At 42.0% G+C, this 19,380-nt stretch overlaps 1 protein-coding gene across 1 annotated transcript in view; it reads left to right on the top strand.

Moving 5' to 3' along the window:
• Dnah11 (dynein, axonemal, heavy chain 11) overlaps nt 1-19,380 on the top strand; it is a 316,147-nt gene that overhangs the window by 226,651 nt on the left and 70,116 nt on the right. Inside the window, exons 61-63 of the mRNA XM_087554982.1 lie at nt 2,235-2,336; nt 8,482-8,616; nt 15,168-15,338. Of these exons, the coding sequence (XP_087411108.1) occupies nt 2,235-2,336; nt 8,482-8,616; nt 15,168-15,338 (408 nt within the window). The remainder of the gene's footprint in view (nt 1-2,234; nt 2,337-8,481; nt 8,617-15,167; nt 15,339-19,380) is intronic.

Here is a 19,380-nt window from a genome sequence, read left to right as displayed (position 1 = left end):
GTTTCCTCTTTTTTTGACAATTGCATCTCTATATAGAATGTATCCTGATCCTATTAAATCCCCTTTGCCCTCTGACTTCCCTCCCCAACAGAGTTTAACTACTTACTAAAACTGCATATCCATTGCTACATTGTTAAAGAAAGTAGCAACCTGTTACCTGGCAACTGCTAAATCTCAATAGCTTATAGGAGCGGTGGGGACTAGTGACTCATCCCTCCATCCATGGGTCTTGTGCAGTAGCCACAACTGCCTGTGAGCTCCTGAGTACAATGACCATGTTCTGTCAGAAGACAGCATCCCATAGCAGTCCTCCTTACCCTCTACCTTTACACTACGTCTACAGTGTTCCCTAGGCCCCAGGTGAGGGTAAGATAGTTTTTTTTTTTTGAGGGGGGAAGGGTTTATAGATTAGTCGGACAATCACTTATTCTCATTACTTTGACCAGTTATAGATCTCTGCAATAACCACTTTGCTATAAACAGAAGTTTCTCCGATCTAGGCTGAATTGTACTAGGACATGGGCTGTAGTAAACCCTTTAGAAGACAGTTTAGTTATCTGCCCATAGGCAAAGAGCAGTAGTAGTTTCCCTCTCAGCTTGGACCTCCCTAGCCATAGGATTTTCCCCAAATTCACAGTACCAGCATACATTCCCTCATGTAGAGTGGGCCTTAAGACCAATCAGAAAGTACTTGCTCTCTCTTGGTCATGATTCTAACTGCACTGGTGGGCATATCTTGCTGGCAGGTCAGTATGGTAGAACACAGAGCCAATAGCAGGATGAGACCATCTCTGCTATCCGATTAATTATTTGGTCAGCAAAAAAAGTGTAAAGTTATTTAGTATTTAGTTTTTGTTGGAGAGTACTGGTTTTTAGGGAAGAGTGGCTACTTAGTTTCAGTACTTTAAAGCACTTTTTAAAAAGTAACAACTGATTTACCTGTATAAAATATGCTAGCACTAAAATATTCATTTTACATTGACCCGAGAAATCTGCAAGTCTGAATTCATATTGGATTAAACGAAGCCCTGCTGTTAAACATCTTATTGCCATCTTTGTTATAGGTACAATGAGTTGAGAAAAAAAATAACTATTTGCTTCAGTGTTTAAATGACATTAATTTTGCCCTTTGTAATTTGGGGAAAATGTAAAAATAGATGACCAGGGGTTGAGGATTTAGCTCAGTGGTAGAGCACTTGCCTAGCAAGCCCAAGGCCCTGGGTTCGGTCCCCAGCTCTGAAAAAAAGAAAAAAATAGATGACCATTTCATTCAGTCACTTATTTATCCAATACTTATCACCTGTCAACCCTGTCCCCAACCCTTCTCACAAACCAGGTACAAAGGGGAAGTATGTATGGCCTGGACTTTGAAGAACCGACTCATTTTCTTGTGGAAACTTGTATGTCATTTTCAGACCCCAAACTACAGAGTAAAAGCCAATCATACAGTTATTTCCCCAAATTATTGTCATAAAATCTGGCTGTCCCCTTCACAGTGTAGGGCCTGTGAAAGTAGGACTCCGTTACTCTCTGTCTGTCTCGCAACGTGGAAACTTTCACACGTGGTTTATATAAGTCACAGTGCACTTATGGCCTCTCTTCTACAGTCCAGTGCCTGGGTGCTGAGCTCAGGTTTTTTCCTGGGGACAGTAGGGAAGATGAACATAGAGCTACACTATGGCTGCGTTGTGCTGTTTCTCCATATGGTAGGAAATAGCACTTGGTCCACCGTGATGCTCCAACCATCCATTCAAACAATGTACACGTGAGGTAGTCAGGAACTTGAAACGGAGTTCCAGTCTTATGACTGTCTTGTGCACAAGAGTTTAGCATGAGTGGTTAAAAAGGCGTGGGAATATCTCTCCCTGCCCCTTCATCCAGAGAATGTCTCTACCCTTAGCTCTTTGCCTCTCAGGCCACACCTCACCTCTGCTTGGTTAGATAGCTCTCGTGGGGGCTAATCATTTTAGGATAAACTGATTTTAGTATGTCAATGGTGCTTGACCTATGTAACATTTTATGCAAGGATTTATCGCTCTAAAGCCCAGAATAAATGAGTATTAGAAAATCAGGGAGCATGTGGAAGGCTGAGTCACCTGAGGTAGTAAATGGCAGGAAGACAAAGGGCTCCTTGTTCTCCACTCTGGGGATTTACGCTGGAGGGTGGGGTTGGAGAGTGACTGTCTTCTTTGTATCTGCTTTGCCCTCTAAATAAACCCCATGTGGATTTTCAGGTTTATTGTGACGTGGAGCCCAAACGTCAGGCATTGGCCCAAACAAACTTAGACCTGGCTGCAGCTACTGAAAAGTTAGAGGCCGTCAGGAGGAAGCTCGTGGTGAGTGTCACCTAGAAAACCAGCACTCCTGTGAGGTGTCCATACCAGCCTTAGATGCTACCTGTAGACCTTGCCACACTTATGCTCTAGCACACAGAAAAGAACTTGGTAATCCATGAACGCATTCACAGACAGATTAACTTTAAACACTTATTTGCTGTGTGCTAGACTCAAATTACCGTCATTCATTCCTGTAATTTACTAGATTCCCCAGTCTAGTAGAAGGAACAGAGTAGCCCCTGGAATTGAAATCAAGCCCCTTGAGGGAGGCAGACTTACTGGGCTGGGCCTGCTGTTGACAGTTCTCCCTGTTCAAGTTGGTTAGCCTTCAATAACAGAGGTTTTCTCTCGTGTGTGACTTGGTACAAACTAAGCACTCCTTATTCAAAATCCATAATGCTTCAAAGTTCAACCCTTCTTTGGTGTTACCATGTTGTCTGAAATGGAACATTTGGGATATCCGATTTTTTAAATTGAGAATGTTCAACCTATAAAATCTATACAAGTATCCCAAAGTTCGGGACTCTCAACCTGTGTAACAATAGCATCTTGATACATAGATTGCAATAATTAAATGCATTATTTATGTTAAGAAATTATGTTAAGAATTTAATGGGGTCAAGTTTACACAATAAGAGCTTGGGAACTATCTCTAGCTTTGAATATTGTCATTATTACAAGTTTCACAAACACACCCACTAGTCTTCTGGTGTGACATTCTAAGCATATACAAATGCAACTGCAGCACCAAGCACTATAGCCAGGGAAATTAGAAAGCTGGTTAGTGATGGCGTACTTGACATGCCCTTTGAAAGCTGCCTAGCAGTCACAGTGATAAGGACAGGAAAGGCGTTCCTGCAGGGATGAAGGACCAGGGGACGGTGCGGGGGGGGACTCTTGAAGAATCACAATAGGCTAGAGCACCAAGACAGATGCAGGGACACTGACAGCAGGAAAGGTTGAAGGCAGGAAGGATGAAAGGCATTTGCAAAGATGAGCAAAGGCCTTCTTAGCCTTTCATGCTACAGGAGTTCAATTTTATCTGACTGTGAATGAGCTAGATCTGACGGGGAAAGATTTTAATAGGTTAATGTCACCATCAAATAGCTTCTCAACCGCTGAGAGGATGCTGGAAGGGAAGATGTCTAAGGACAGAAAAACAAGTTCAAAGGCAACCAGAGAGGGCTTTGTTGGGGACCTCCGTTGGGGCAGGGACAGTTGTGACATAGGGCCAAGGTGGGATCACAGCTAGCTGACATATGCAAAGAGGAGGAGGAGGAGGAGGAGGAAATGTGGACATGGAGAGGGTGAGATTTGCACCAGGGAAACACAGAGAAGCTTCAGCAGGCTGACAGCTCACAGAAGCCCACTGGGCTCCAGGTTCTCTTCTGTCATTTGAGATGAAAATAGCAGCCTCTCATGAGGATATAAGTGAGTGTTGGGGTGGCCTGGCCCCAAGTCTGTCTTGTATGAGGAGAACCAGCCTCCTTTATCTGTGAGACCCTCTTCCTCCTCACATGACACTCATTTAGCTGGAATAACTTCCTGACCAAGGCCTAGATACATATTTGATCCAGGATACACTAAATTGATTCCCCCATCTCTTGAGTTTGAATATGAGCAAAGGGAAGAAAGGGTGGAGTGGTTTTTGCAGACCATAGGCTGTTGTCCAAGAGCTGATGTCCAAGGTCATCCTCTACAGCTCCTGCTTCCAAGGCCCTGTTGAGCTCTGCATGCATCTCCTCCCCACCCCCAACCCCACCCTAGGACCATGCCAATCATTTCTAGGACATTCAACTGAAGGTGGCTAACAGGGTCTCCGTCCTCTCTGCCCACTGGATTGAGAGACCCTGTGGTGTACAGCAAACAGGATATTTCGTAGACCCGATTCTCATTATTTTCCTATAGAAAGTCCATGTGGTGGTGGTCAGGACTTAGAGAATTTTCTACTGAGAACACATTGGAATGCTTGGGGTATTCTAATCATATATGCTGGGCTTGACATGCAAATACGTGAAGAAAGAGCAAGGAAGGTTGAGGGCACATGTCAAGCCACTGCTGTCTAGAACCCTTAAAGTATCTCTGTGGCCACATAGGCCTTTTATCAGACACACACTAGGCCTGCTGTGTTATGGCCCACTACTGATCAACTTGATAAAAAGGGATGAGCTATTTCCTCACAGAGGTTCTTCTAAAAAATCTCAAGGCAAGTTATCAAAATCAGAGTTGAATCAACTTTCCAAGGTAGATGGCTCAACTAAAGATGGTTCCCCGAATATCCCAGGAGTGCACTCAGTTGTGCCCATCTGCTACAAGGTCTCTCTGTGGCAATGGTTTGCAGAAGATGGCCAGCAATCCTGGAAGATTTCTCCTATGAAAACTCTCTTAGTAACTGACACCCCACTATCTGCTAAGGAACCCATTCAATAGACCTTCACTACCCCACCTGACCACACCCTCCTACCACCCAGCCATCATGCTCTTTCCATCAGACCCGAGGACTGGTGAATAGAACCAGGACAAAAGCAAAGGGAACTCTATCTATATATCCTGAGAAATCTAAGATAAACATGTATAAAAATGATTTCCACCACCATCCTGAACAAAACTTAGAAAATGTTACCTATTCTTAATGGCTCTGTGTAGCCATTAGAAGAAACTTAATGTTCACAGGGAAAGTGATGGTACTCAAATGACCATGGCGCTGACTGTGATTGTACAAAGATTAGCTCGTAGAACTAATAACCTTTTGCTGCAGGTCGCTGGGAGGTATTTAGACAGTTTTCACAGAGACTCAGTATACATATTTGTTAAGCCTCAGAGCTAAGTACTCAACAGAGAAAAGGACAGAGTAAACCTGAAATGTCTACCAAAAATTAGTTTCCTCAACCCCTTGGGTGGGCAAGGATTTCTAAGACGCTGCAAATTCCTCCCAGGTTCACTTGCCTCCCAGGGCCACGGGGTCATACATGCTAGGGACAATGTGCCTCTGTATAGTTTCAGCCAGTGACACATAAGATCCAAACCCAGGAAAAATCCCAACCTCCACTGGCTTTCATGGTCTCCATCATCTCATTGTGCCTCCCTTCTGGGTTTTCCTTGCTCCTGATCGTAAGCCAAGCATTTTTCTTAGAGCAGTAGAGATTTTCTGACAGCCCTGTCTGGGCTGCCTTGCAAATTCATGCAGACCAGTGTGTTATCACTGTGTCTATTTCTAGTTTTAGAATAAAAGGCAGACTTATACTGAAAACTGAGTGAAAAAATTTGCTAAGTTCAGTGGAAGAAAGGCTATCACTCAATCATCTATTATCCATCTATCTCTATCTATTATCTATCAATCACCTGTGTGTCAACTGTTTGTCTGTCTACCTATCATCCATCTGTCCATCCATCCATCCATCATCATCATCACATCTGGGGGATGCACATGAACACACACATGTAGGATGATGTCAAACAGCTGAAGGCAGGTACAAGATAGAAGACTCTCTCTGGCTAGGATGCCTCCCTCAGTTAGTCTTAATATGTCTGGCATAGTGGCAGCCTGCTTTGGGAATTGGATGGGTAGAGAGATTGTTGCCAGGCTCAGAGAGAGGCCATCAGCAGTGTGATATGGGATAGAACAAAGTGGGTGAGAGGTTTTGTTGACCAAAATTAAGATATCTATCAGATATTTTGGGGCACTGTAGTACAGGACCTAGTGGGGGGAAAAGAAAGCCTTTTTAAAATTTTTACAGTAACACATACACACACACACACACACACACACACACAAACACAGTGCACACACGCTTTGGTGCATACATGTCTGGAGGTCATCACAGACATCAACCCTCACCTTCTACCTTGTTTGAGGCAGTGTCTCTTGTTTGCTAATGTCCCACCAGCTCCTAGAGAATCTCCAGTCCTTGCTTCCCATCTTGATGAAGAAGTGAGATTACAAATGCATGCTGTCGCACCAGGCTTTACCTGGGTGCCGGGGACCTGAACTCAGGTCTTCACCCTTGTAACAGCTACTGCTGAGTCTTCTCAGTCATCTATCTTTTTTTTCTTTCTTTTTTTCGGAGCTGGGGACCGAACCCAGGGCCTTGCGCTTCCTAGGCAAGTGCTCTACCACTGAGCTAAATCCCCAACCCCCTCAGTCATCTATCTTGTATCTGAAACAAGGCTTAAGGGTAACCATCAAGGAAACTTCAACCCAGACTCTTTAGTGTCTCCCAAAGTGTGTTCCCAGACAAACTAGTAGCAAGTGTCATGTAGGAACTGGCTTAGAAGTACAGATTCTTTGACCCATGTTCAAATGGAGTCAGAAATCTGTTAGTAGATCCCAGTAATCAATATACATAGACAGGAAGTGACATGAGTCTATAAATCCTCATATCCATATCTGATACTACAGCTTGCGTGGACTTCAGCATTTTATAAAGCTAGTTTTGTTGTTGTTATTGTTGTTGTTTGTTTGTTTGTTGCTTATACTGGTGCAGTTATTTCCTGACTTGCATTGCTACTGCAGTATAAATGTACAAGAATGAATAATGTCAAATTTGTGAGAATTGGAGACATCTATGTCCTACTGGAAAACAAGACGAAATAAACATCATAGACCTATTTCAGCTTGTTATAATAAAAATTTAGCTTCCAGCATTTGGGAAGCAGAGGCAGATGGATCTTTGTGAGTTAAAGGCCTGTCTGGTCTTCAGAGTGAGTGCCATGACAGCCAACGCTACATAGTGAGGCTTTATCCCAAAGAATAAATAAATAAGGGTCTGGAGAGACGGCTCAGGAGATAGAAGTTGTTCTTGATGAAGTTGTTGTTTGTCCAGAGGATTTGAGTTTTAGTATCTACCCTAGGCAAATCATAACCATTTGTGACTTCAGCTCCAGGAGAGCCAATGGCCGAGGCCTCTGTGGGTTCCAGTACATGTATACACATACCCAGGTGCACACATACACACATTTAACCAACAATCTTGAAATAATAAAGTGAATAAAAAATAGGTTGTGGTTCACCATGTATCTTATCAAGAGATCTTAAAACCTTGCATGTCCTTATAAAAGCAGTGTTGTAAGTCTTAGGTCTCTGAGAACTTAATAGTAGTAAGATGGCCACAGTGAGACATTTCATAACCATCTGATATCTTTTTGACTGTATGTGAACTCTTTTAAAATGTCTTAAGGTACAAATTAAAAACCATATGACTGACAGGAGAAAGTACGGCCGGGCCTCTCAAGATATGAGAAAGCTCCCATAATGTCTCTTCGAAGCTCTCAAGAACGGACACTGGCTCATCTTGCATCTCCTTATAAGAAAAAGCTTTTGATCTTTCATTATTTAGTTTGCTTTTCTGCATCCAGGGTTGAAGATGGATGGTCTCCCTATAAATGAAGCAATCCCCACTACCAAATCGACATATCCAAGTTTTGGGGGGGTTTTTTGTTTTTGTTTTTGTTTTTTTTTTGTTTTTGTTTTGTTTTGTTTTGTTTTGTTTTTTGATAAGACAACATATTATGTCTGAGTCTCAACAACTAATTCCCAGAAGAGAAATCCAATGAGTCCAATTGTTTCATTCTGAAGTGGTCCAGTAACTTACATCTTCCTTCTTTATCTCAGTTCTATACAGAATGAATGAAGAGGCGAAAGGTGTAAAAGCACAAACGAATCTCCACCATTGGCACGGATGTCACTGAGCCAGGCACAGGCACACACCTATAACCCGAGCACAGCAGAGGCAAAGGGAGGGCAGTTGACAGATCAAAGCAGTCTGGGCCTCAGAGTGAGATAGCATCTGCTGTAAACTAATAAATGACATAGCTACTCCTAAAGAATGGGACTTATGTACCCAGACAAAGGGGTTGGCACTCACAATACAGTCGAGTCATAGGGAGCATCACTCAACTCAGTTCCTCTGTGCACCCTACTCAGGAGAGAGGAAGCAGGAAATAGCTCACCATATAGCAAGCTATTGTCTAGGGTGCCTGTGACATATTTGTCTCCATCATGGCTTCTTTTCTTCCATAAATATGAGTGGTGAAAGAGCAATGGAAAGAAGGGGACTCGTTTTGGGTCAACAGGTGTCTTCCAGTGTCTGTAATGTTTGTTATAACTAAAAACATCTCTGAAGTTGATTTTGACTCCTTCTTTTAGGATCTGGATCATAATCTGAGAAGACTTACAGCTTCATTTGAAAAGGCAACAGCTGAGAAGGTCCGGTGTCAGGAAGAAGTGAATCAAACCAATAAGACGATTGACTTGGCCAACAGACTAGTCAGTGAACTTGAGGCAAGTTATTTTTTTTTTTCAGAACTCTCACAGAAATATTCAGGCTGGTGACTCTAGATTGGATGATTATTTGTTCTCAGTTACTAGCTAAACATAGTATTGAAGAATATTTAATCATTACCCAGACTTAAGGGTTACCAGAAGGAAGTCAACAATCAATAGAACCAGACACAGAGGTATATGCTTATAAGCTCAGCATTGGGGATTTGGAGGCAGGAAGATCAGGAGTTCAAGGTCATCCTCAGCTACAAAGCAAGTTCAAGGTCATAGTGACTAATACAAGACTCTGCCTAAAAACAAAGGAAAAAATGACCAATCAGTGTTTGGATATGATATATGTATACATGTCTATGTGCATATGTGTAAACATGTCTGTGTGTATACTTGCATATGTGTATATATGTATATATCCATATCAAAACAGTCAAGGCAGATAGACACTGGCTTTTATACTTTCACTATTTTCTACTACCAAAAGAGAGAAGAAAGAAAACAAGAAAGAAAGAAAAGAAAGATCTGCGACAGAGTTAGAACTTGAACAATTAGTTTTGTTTTCTTTCATGGCTTTTCATTACTGTAAAATGCAACACGGAGCTCCACAGCTTGAGGACCGCTGTTCTAACTCTAGAGAAGTTCACTGGGATGTGTAGACTTCATGACTGGCTAATTAAGTATTTCTTTTTATTTGCAAGTTTTTTAAATAACATTTTATTTAAAAAATACCAATTTTGTCCAGATTTAGTTGTGTTTTAGCCACTTTGAGATGATGAGGTGTACTGGCTGGTAGGTCACCCACTCATTTTATTCCTCCCTTTTTTTCTCTCTTTGGTGGCTCCCCTAAGATATAATATAGAGCTCAGGACACCTACTAGGCTGTTTGCCACTGACTGACAGCAGCAGACCATACTGCTATACTAAAACTGACTGTGTTATGTGGTGTTCACCCTTCTTATGGGTGACTGGGACACTAACATGGACGACTTTCTATTGCTAAAAGTCTTAGAGTAATTCTCGTTAACTCTTCCATGTATGAGCATGCACAGATGAACATGACCTCAGACATGATAAGTTGCTGATACCAGAATTTATTTGTTCTGTTGTATCATATTAAATGATTGAGACAAGTCTTTGAAGTTCTTCTATTATGTTTTTTGTGTTTTGTTTTTGTTTTGTTTTGTTTCTTGTTTGTTTTTTTCCCCTTAAATGGGGATTTGGATAATACATAAAGTGCATTATCCAGAGGCAGTTGTGATGAGTCTTATGTTTCCTGCGAAAATAGAATAAACAAGGGACTTAAGCAGATATTTCTCCTTCTAAAACTTACAATAGGCCAAAGGTATGAAAATTAGTTACTAGGAAAGTGCACTACAAGGTACCCACTCCATGCCCTATGTGGTAAGCTATAACAGAAAACATGGAGAGTTGAAATTGCTGGTGAGACTATGAGGAAACTGTGACTGTTGTGTATTGTTTGTTGGGAAGTAAAATAGACCTTCCTCTTTGGGGGAAAAGATACTTTGGGAACTCCTCAAAATGTTACACATGAGGTTCTCCGGTGATTTAGCAGGTGCAAGCATGAGTGTATGCCCTGAAGAAATGAAAGCAAGTCCCCCCATGAAAGCTCTCATGCCACTGTTTATCAGTGTTCAAAGTCTTCCAAATTAGGAAGAACTCAGATTCATCAGAAGATTCACAAAAATGTAATTATTCATGCAGTGTCATGGCATGGATAAACCCTAAGAAGATCTTACTAACAAACCAACAAAGACCCAGGTATATGACACTTCTCAAGTAGGCAGTCTTATGAGGACAAGGAATTGTCAAGGGCTGGGCACGTTGCTAGGGCTCAGAGAAGGATCTCTGGGGTCAAGGAGGGGCAAGCAAGAAAAACATTATAAACTTACATAGGAGGGAAGGTTATGAATACACTGAAAACTCAGTTATGTGCTTTGAAAAGTAAACTTCATAGTTGAAGAATTATATCTCAGTGATGCTGTTTGAGCATAAGGTGCACTAGGTGACAGGATGACAGGATATCAATATTAGTATATGGATGTTTAAAAGTATACAACCCGAAAATAAATCACTGAGAAGCATACGGTCATTTAGATGGGGAACGAATGCATTTAGATGGGAAGTATATAGCAGTAGTTAGAATAGGTGGAATTGATAGAAAACTTGATTTATAGTTGCTTAGACGTATTTTTTTAAATTACCAAGGAAAGACAATGGTAAGTGTTCACTGAGGTGACCAATGACAAGATACTTCTCTCTTGCCTGCTTCTCCGTGCCAGGCACGAGGCCAGTGACCCTCATGCTTTTTGCCTCCTGACCAAGATAGCTGCTACAGTTGAAGATATGCACTGCCATTCCAAATCCCTCCATAGAGAAAGGGAAAATAGAGGTATCTGAGATTTTCTCTTTTTATACAACACCTAGAATGTACCTAGAATTTCCTGGAATGTGGTCTGGCAGACTCCCACTTAAATGTATTTATAGAACTGGACTGGCCACTCCTAACTTCAAAATAGGCTGGAAGGCTAGGAGATGGAATTACTGGTGGCTCACTCCATCGTAGTCTATATCGTGAGGGGTTGGACACTTGCTCATCTTATTCAAAATTAGGTTCTGTTAGCAGTAAAAGGATGTGAGAGAGCAGGAGTGCACAGTGGCCTGGTTTCTCATGACTCGGCTTGCTGCTCTGCCCACATACACCCCTGACTCCTCCATATACACCATACACACACTTCCCCACCCACCCACATACTTCCCTGCCCCCACACACCCAGACACACACTTCCCCACCCACACACTTCCTGCACCCCCCACCCCAATTCACGCACTTCTGAGATAGTCTAACTCTCTAGCCCAGGCTACCCTCACAGTGTAACTGAGACTGGCTTCTGATTCATGGTAATCCTCTTGCCTCAGCTTCCTAAGTACTGATATTTCAAGCACGAGCCAACACGCCAACCTTACACTGTCTTCTAAAATCCAATTTAAGCTTGCTACAACTCTAGCGCACCAAGCTTCTGAAGCTCACGTTACAGTGTGAGCACAGTCTCAGTCCCACCAATCTCTTGTCCTTCTGGCCATAACCTTTTAAGCTTTCTTTGGATTGGCCTTAGTTCCTCATGGTATCTCACAAGCAACCGATTCATTGGAGAGTCTGTGTCTCTGCTATAGAAGTCAGTTTTATTGCTTCTCACCTCCCTCCCTGGTCCTCATCGCCAGCCTCTCCCTAGAGTTGGTCCATGTTCCTCATTGCTCACTGAGGTCTGTTTCTCTCCTGGCAGTTGAGAAGCAGTGTAAAGGCTCAGCCAGCCCAAGGCCACCACTCTGCCTGAGCTCTCTAGTAGCTAATCACCTTGCTCAAAGCACTCTCTGACGACTTTAAGTGACTTGGCCCCTGGGCGCCTCCACGTTTCTCCTGCTGCATTTCTGTGCCCTCCTTGGTCCCCCTCGGAGAGTCTACCTGTGGCTTTTGGCCTTCTCCTCCTCAGTGGCTACACAGGTCCATATTACAGGCAAACTGACTCCTCAATTCTTTGCCAAAAGCTCTTTTTAGCATATGGCTCCCTCAGACCTTGGTGTGCCCATGTATTTAGCTTTCTCTACTCAAGATCACACTCACACACACTCACACTCACACAGCCCTGTGGTGCTTCTTGCTTCCTCTGTACTACACTCTCTCACAGTACCTCCTAGTAGAGATGTACACATATGACAAGGTATCATCTCTCTTTCACTTTAACAACTTCATATATGAATGTAGTGTGTATAGGTCATACCCACTCCATCTCCTCCCAGTCCCCTCCCCCAACATCTTCCCAACTTTGTGTTCTCCCCTTCCTCTTCCTTTTGTTTTATTCCATGCTAAGTCCAGTTGGTTCTGCTCATATGTGCACAGTGTAGGGCCATTCACCGGACCCTGGGCTGCCCACCATGGGCTATACAGATAAAGAGAGCTGACTCTCCTGTCCTCAGCATCTCTCACTTGACAAAAGCTCCTCAGTGAGCCCCTCCTCTATTCTTGCTGAGCGCTGACTGGCTTGATCTGGTTCAGGTCTTGTACTGGCAACCACTGTTGCTGTGAGTTCATGAGTTCAAGGATCCTGTCACGTCCAGAAGATACTGTGGGGCCTGGATCCTCCCCGACTTCTAGCTGTTACAGTCTTTCTGCCCAATCTTCCACAATGTTCCCAGGGTCTTGGTGGAGGGGGGCATACATATATGGTTTTGTGTGTTTCTTTTTCTCCAAATATAAACTTTTTTGACAAAAGGAGCTTTATATATTCTGAATCTTTGTAAAGGCACACTTTATTATCCTTTACAAAGCAACAGCATAGACGGGGGTTAGACGCAGAGGCGCCCTGAGTGTACTAATCCCAGGCAGAGAGAATAATCACTTGCAAGGTACATTAAAAAATATGATGCAATTAGACTGCTTCTGAGGTACTTAAAGATTCTATCACGACAGAGACAGGCTTTTCCCAGTATCTCTAATTCACAGTAATAGTCTCAAAGCCTGGACTTAACACTAATTTAGACAATAAGAAAGGGGGGGGTAAGCCTGTATGTTGTTAAGTAGGAAAAATATATTTTTGAAGGATTAATTGAACATATCAGCTCTTTTCCTGTGAAGATAAAATTCTTTCTGACTAGCACAGGAGACAGTTAACTTCTGAAAAGCATCAAGACTGATGATTTTCTCTGTATAGCATTGACCTGGAAGCTCAGCCATTCAGACTAATAAATCAGGCAATTTATATTTAATCATTAACTAACTCCTGAGCTGAACAGCTGTTCAAAATTAGAAATGGGTCACCCCAGCCAGGATGACATTACAGGCAGTCTATAATGCATTAGAATAAAATTATAGTGATTTTTAACTGTCCGGAAATTTATTACAGGACAAGTTCCAACTCTTAAACCCTTGTTAGCCAGTGTCAGTAATGATTTATGCTGCAGGGGTGGTGGGATGTAATTATTGACGCTCTCAACAGCCAATAAGTCTGTGTTTAGTAAATCTTCAAGTCCAGAGGTATTTTGGAGAATGAGGTAGGCACACTTTATTATCCTTTACAAAGCAACAACACAGATGGGGGTTAGATGCAGAGGCGCCCTGAGTGTACTAGATGTATTGTTTGTGGCTCAGCAAAGAAAGTAATGAATTCTGAAAAGAGGACTAAGAGCTGGACTTCCTGTCTTTAACCGTGCAGCTAGGATGGTAATGGAGACCATTGACCAACTCTGGGAACTGCTCACATGTGTCCCGAATGCTCTTAAGAACAGCTCCAGGACACACACACACACACACACACACACACACACACACACACACACACACACACACACATGTTCTTATGGTTTACAGGAATCTGAGATTCCTAGTTTTTGTGTCATCTGTCAGTCATGTTTCCTATGGCCTTATTTTCCCCTGAAAGGAAGGAAGGGTCTAAGGATTCTCTTTCCTTATCTTATGAAATTGCTGATTATTTTGGCTCCTACCACCTTACATGTCCTTAGAATGCTGTTTTAATTTCCAACATGCCTCAAAATGGGGTGGATTGGCGAACTATATCCTGCAGCTCAGACAATCCATACATATTTATCACGGTTTTATACAAATCCAATATTAGGGGCTCTACATACTTAACCTGTAAATCAGATTTTAAATGACCAGCCTATCAAGTAAGAAGGACTTCAACACAGTTTCTGAGTGTATCGTCACTGAGACCAGCTAGGTCCCTGATTCCCATCATTTAACATGGCTCAGAGCTCCCTCCACTGATTTAATGATTATACTAGAAAAGTAGCCTGAATTTGGTTACTACTGGAATCATTCTTTAATTAACAGAATTCAGAATAAGTGGTTATTTAAGCTTTATGTTTTAATTAATTAACATGAAAGATGTTTGACAATTTTCTTTGTCAGATCAGCCCATAGCCAATATATTAAGTAAAAAATGTTGGTTTAGGTAGTATAGTGCTGTTGCCAAAAAAGAGGGTGGGGAGTGGGGAGGAAAATGAAGACTAGCCAGGCTGATGTTAAGAATCCTAGCAGTTGATCATGGCATTACACAGCCATGGGAATGTCAGCACTGGAGAGACTGAAGTACAAGCATAGGAAATTGGAGGCCAGGCAGCACTGCACAGTGAGATTTTTTACATAAAATCCTAACATCTCAGTTACTTGCAGCAGCAGGTCTTGGCTCTCTATTCCCCAGAGGGACAGGGAAGCGATTGATTGACCTGTTAAGAAGGCCCCCCATCGTGATTAAAGACTTAGTACAACTGAGAAACCAAAACGTGAATGAGCTCATGTCATGTGATGCTGAACTTGGCCAGAGAGAGTGGGAGAATTGTGTGGTGATGATGGGTTTCAGACATGCAAAAGATTATAGCAGTCGCTCCACCCAGTTCCACTCTCTTCCCCTAGAGATGGCGCAGGAGGCCGTAGCCCTGAACTGTGCTGTCAGGTAATTGCATTAAGTACTTGCAAGTTGACGCTCACCCTGTAATTACATGTGGGTAATTTTATCCTTCAGTCAGAGAAGATTCGATGGGGTCAGTCCATTAAGTCTTTTGAAACTCAAGAGAAGACACTGTGTGGAGATGTGCTGCTCACGGCAGCGTTTGTGTCTTACATTGGGTCCTTCACAAGACAGTATCGCCAGGAACTGGTGGACTGCAAGTGGATTCCATTTCTTCAGCAGAAGGTGAGGCCCATCCTTCACTCTGTCAATATGAGAAAATTGTTGCAAAGGAATTCCATCAGTGACCACTGTATGTGTGCCAGGGTACCTTGTTCCTCTGTAGTAGCCTCTCTAACATCTTGTTCTGTTTATCTCATGTTAATGATGATTTGGACCTGGAGGTGAAAAGAGCATAGACTCGTGGTTAGAGGGTGCATTTCACAAGACAATAGGAAGCAGAGTCAGCGTGTTAGATTATTGAACAGCACGCAGCGTTTTGTTTTCTTACTAATCTTGACATTAATGAACGAGTTTCCAAGATTACCTTCAAACTAAAGTGCAGCATTTTGTAAAATGACATTTATAAAAAGCTTACTGTACATTTGAACCATGAAATCCATAGATAAAGTCAAAGGGTTGAGATATTTGAAATTCTGTGGCTTAAGATCTCCCATGTGTGGTTGAGAAAACAGGAGCAAAAATTTTAAATTGATTTGATTTCCCACCAAAGAGCAAGGAGTCAGCCCACCTAACATCCGGACCACAGTCTTCTTGCGACACCACCCTTGTGATTGACCAAGTTGCCCCCAGTCTACTTATCCTTCACTAGCATGGCAAGACATCCTCAACCCTCTATGTGTAAATCTACACCACAAGGTCCACAGCAGCTCTTCTCACAACCAACTTCATGCCAATGGAAAGTCGGTGATTTAAAGGAAATCGATGTTTTAGGAGAATCTTATCCCTAAAGGCACATAATTCATTGTTTTCATGGCATTGTAACTGAATTATTTCACATGCCTATAATCTCAAAACTTACTTGTATATTGAGGGCTTCTTACATAAAATTATGCGTGTTATTCTCTAAATTCCAAGATTGGTCTTTAAATATCATCAAGGATCTGATTAGGTATGAGTCAGTCTGCTGATTTTGCCCGGTTCTTAGGTCTTTCTGAGTTTTTAAAGTGGTTGGTGTCTGTTTCTCCTTTTACCTTTTTTATCTTCTTTTTTTTTTCTTTTTTTCCGGGGCTGGGGACCGAACCCAGGATCTTGTGCTTCCTAGGCAAGCGCTCTACCACTGAGCCAAATCCCCAACCCCTCTTTTTTATCTTCTTTGTCTTGTCTTCTCCATGCTTGACACTTCTTGTGTTTGAGTCATCCTGGAACCACTGCAGACTGACAGGTACCCTTTTTAATGCTTCCTTCTTTCTATTCTCACTGTTAGCAGTAATGAATTCCCATTCTTCCAGAATGATGAGGAAATTCACTGCTAACATGCAAGCTATTGAGTATTGGCTTTATGGTATACCTGCTCACTTGTGCTGAGATATAAATGAATGTGCAAAATCAATCAGTGTTTTCTACACTAGAAACTTGCTTTTTCCTATATTAATTTTAAAACTGGTCCTCAACTGCTAGTCTAATGTCATTTGAGCTTCTAGAAAATTTCACATCAGATGGTTTTTATTTTTCCCCGTTTAATTCTAAACCTGGGAGTCTATGAGAAAATAAACTGTTTTGAAGAGATCATAAAGATTCTATAATTAACTAACTTGTCCAAATGATCCTCTTAAATATGTGGCCAAAGCAAAATTACAATTTCCATGTAATATATGCTAATAAGTATTAATTTCCACTGAAGCCTGTTTATCTTTGACCTGAAGATTCTCCCCCAGGAAACCCCATGTGGTTTTCAATCACCACAGCTCTGTACCCTTAGAGTTTTTTAAGTCACCATCCGAACAAAGACAGTCGTTAAATGGACCAGCCCCATTCTCCTGCTCATCTCTGGGCATAGCTAAACTAAAGGACTCCACTCCACGCTTTGTGAGAAAAGTGAGACTCTGTTGGGAGGAGAGAATCTCCTGTCTCTACAGGACCCAGCAGAAGGCACCACATAAATGTAACAAGTACCTGTCCTTGTGGAGGCAATCAACGGCCATTTCTCAGCTGCTTACCACAGAGAGGTGGGAACTCATATCCTGGATGTGTGCGGTGGCAGTGGCAGGGTGGCAATGGCAGATGGTGGTGGAGGTAGGAAGAGAAGCTGTGATAGCTCATCAATGCTACCCTGAATTGTTTTTCCTAGCAATTCCTGTATTTCTCCTCAGTATATAGGAGCTCTGTGTGTCTGTGGGTATCTCCTGCCTGTCTTTGGTCTGTCAGTTTGCCTGGGGGATATCCTAGGCCATCTATTGGTTTGGACACAAACCTATTATCAAGTATGATTTGTGAAAATTATCAATCTGTAAATCAAGCATGTCATTTATTGACAACCTAGACATTGGTAAGGTAACCTTGGAAGAAACTCTCCTCTTAACATTGAGAATTGGTTGTCTTCAAATGTTCTCAGAAACGCACATAGATTGAACAATACATACTATTTTAATATGTATTATTTTTAATTTTAATATATAATTTAATTTAATATATTTAATCTATATTACTATATAGATTTTATGTACATAGTCTAAATGTATCAGTGGTCCTGGGTTATTTAATGAATAAATTCAAGAGCCCCAAGGAAAGTTGTGTTTTCGCTTCACTCAATGATTGTACAGTTTGTTGAAGGATAAGGATTTTAAGGACAGCCAAGAAAATTTTAAAATAGAACCATAAGATACACTTGTCTTTCAAGATATTAAAATATACTTTAAAACTATGGAATTACAACCAAGTCCTTCTGTAGGGGACACAGAAAGCCAGAATAGACTAGTACTTAAAAGCATGCAAGGACATGAAGTGATTTGATGTCTGAAACATGACAGTGTAGAAACATGGCTAATCTATCCCTGACCATTGTTAAGACTCATTTACTCTGCCTTCTGTGTGAATCCTTAAAGAGCCAATCTCTTCTGCCCACTCCTGGTCACTCTAGATGAGCTCAGACTATGTGGCCCCTGTACGGGAATGTCTCAAAATTGCCCCAGATGTAGTAGTATGATCTCCTGACTTGCCCTTAGAAATTCCTCCACTCAGCTTTTCCTGTGTTTATTGGCAGCTCTCTGCCATTACCTCCATGTTCCCACATCTACACCCAATCCATTCAGGAAGCTGTATATACTGAGAATCAAGTGTTTTCTGCCACTTGTAGTACGGCCATGCTGCCACAAGCCATCATATTCTCTTACATTGCTATAAGAACCCTCAAACACCTTTCTACAAGTCTAGGATATGTTGTCTGTCCCTTAAATTGCCTCTGAATGTATCATCTAGTCCATTTTCTTCTTAAATCCCTTGAATGATTCTCCATTGCACTTAGAACAAAATCCAAACATTCTACAAAAGCTTCACACTTTTACAGGTTGTTGATTGCTTTACTGGCTCTCACTCTGACTTCCTTCCTCTTCTGCTCTTGTCTTGCCATCCACTTCATAAATCTTCCAAGTAGTTCAACCTCAGCCCTTTGCACTGTTTCCTCCTCTGCCTAGGATGTCTTCTCTGAGGACATCCTGCGTCTCCCACCCATCAACTCCTTTTTCAATTAAGCTTATCCAAAACTAGATAGGATCAAAACCCCATCTCCCAGCATGCCTCTCTCCTTTAGCACAGCCCTTGCTTGTTCGATCATTTTGCAGTGCTAGGTAGCAAACCCAGAAGAACGTCAGATAGTTTGAGTCTGGATGTTAGAAGTTAAAGGGAAGTGTAGATTAATCGGTGCATCATTCTATCATTCTCTTATGGAGGTGTGTTGTGTCCCCCATAATTCTGTCATATAGATGACATTACACAGAGGAGTGGAGGTGAGTGACAGAACTCGTAAAGGTACATGTTCTAACCCCCCATTCTCCATCAGGAACAGTGGGTTGAACTTCATCTTGGCATAGGGATTGCCCAAGGGAGCGGAAGTCTTCATTTATCTTGACTATAGTCACCATGATGAAGTTTGCCTCAAGGTCTGACATGAGAAGACAGAGATACTGAATCCAGCCAGGCACAGAGTTTTCAGGCAGATAAGCCAGAAGTGAAGGAAGCAGGGAGTTCATGGGGTTAGCAGAAGAAAATTAAAGCATAAGAGGCTAACTAGAAACCGGAGTTTAGCTGAAAGTAGATAAAATATAGTAAG

Source organism: Rattus norvegicus, chromosome 6 (genome assembly GCF_021556685.1).
Source record: "Rattus norvegicus strain SHRSP/BbbUtx chromosome 6, alternate assembly SHRSP_T2T, whole genome shotgun sequence".
NCBI classification, from domain to species: Eukaryota; Metazoa; Chordata; class Mammalia; order Rodentia; family Muridae; genus Rattus; species Rattus norvegicus.
Note: the sequence above shows the minus strand (reverse complement) of the source record. Positions and strands in the feature narration are given on the sequence as shown.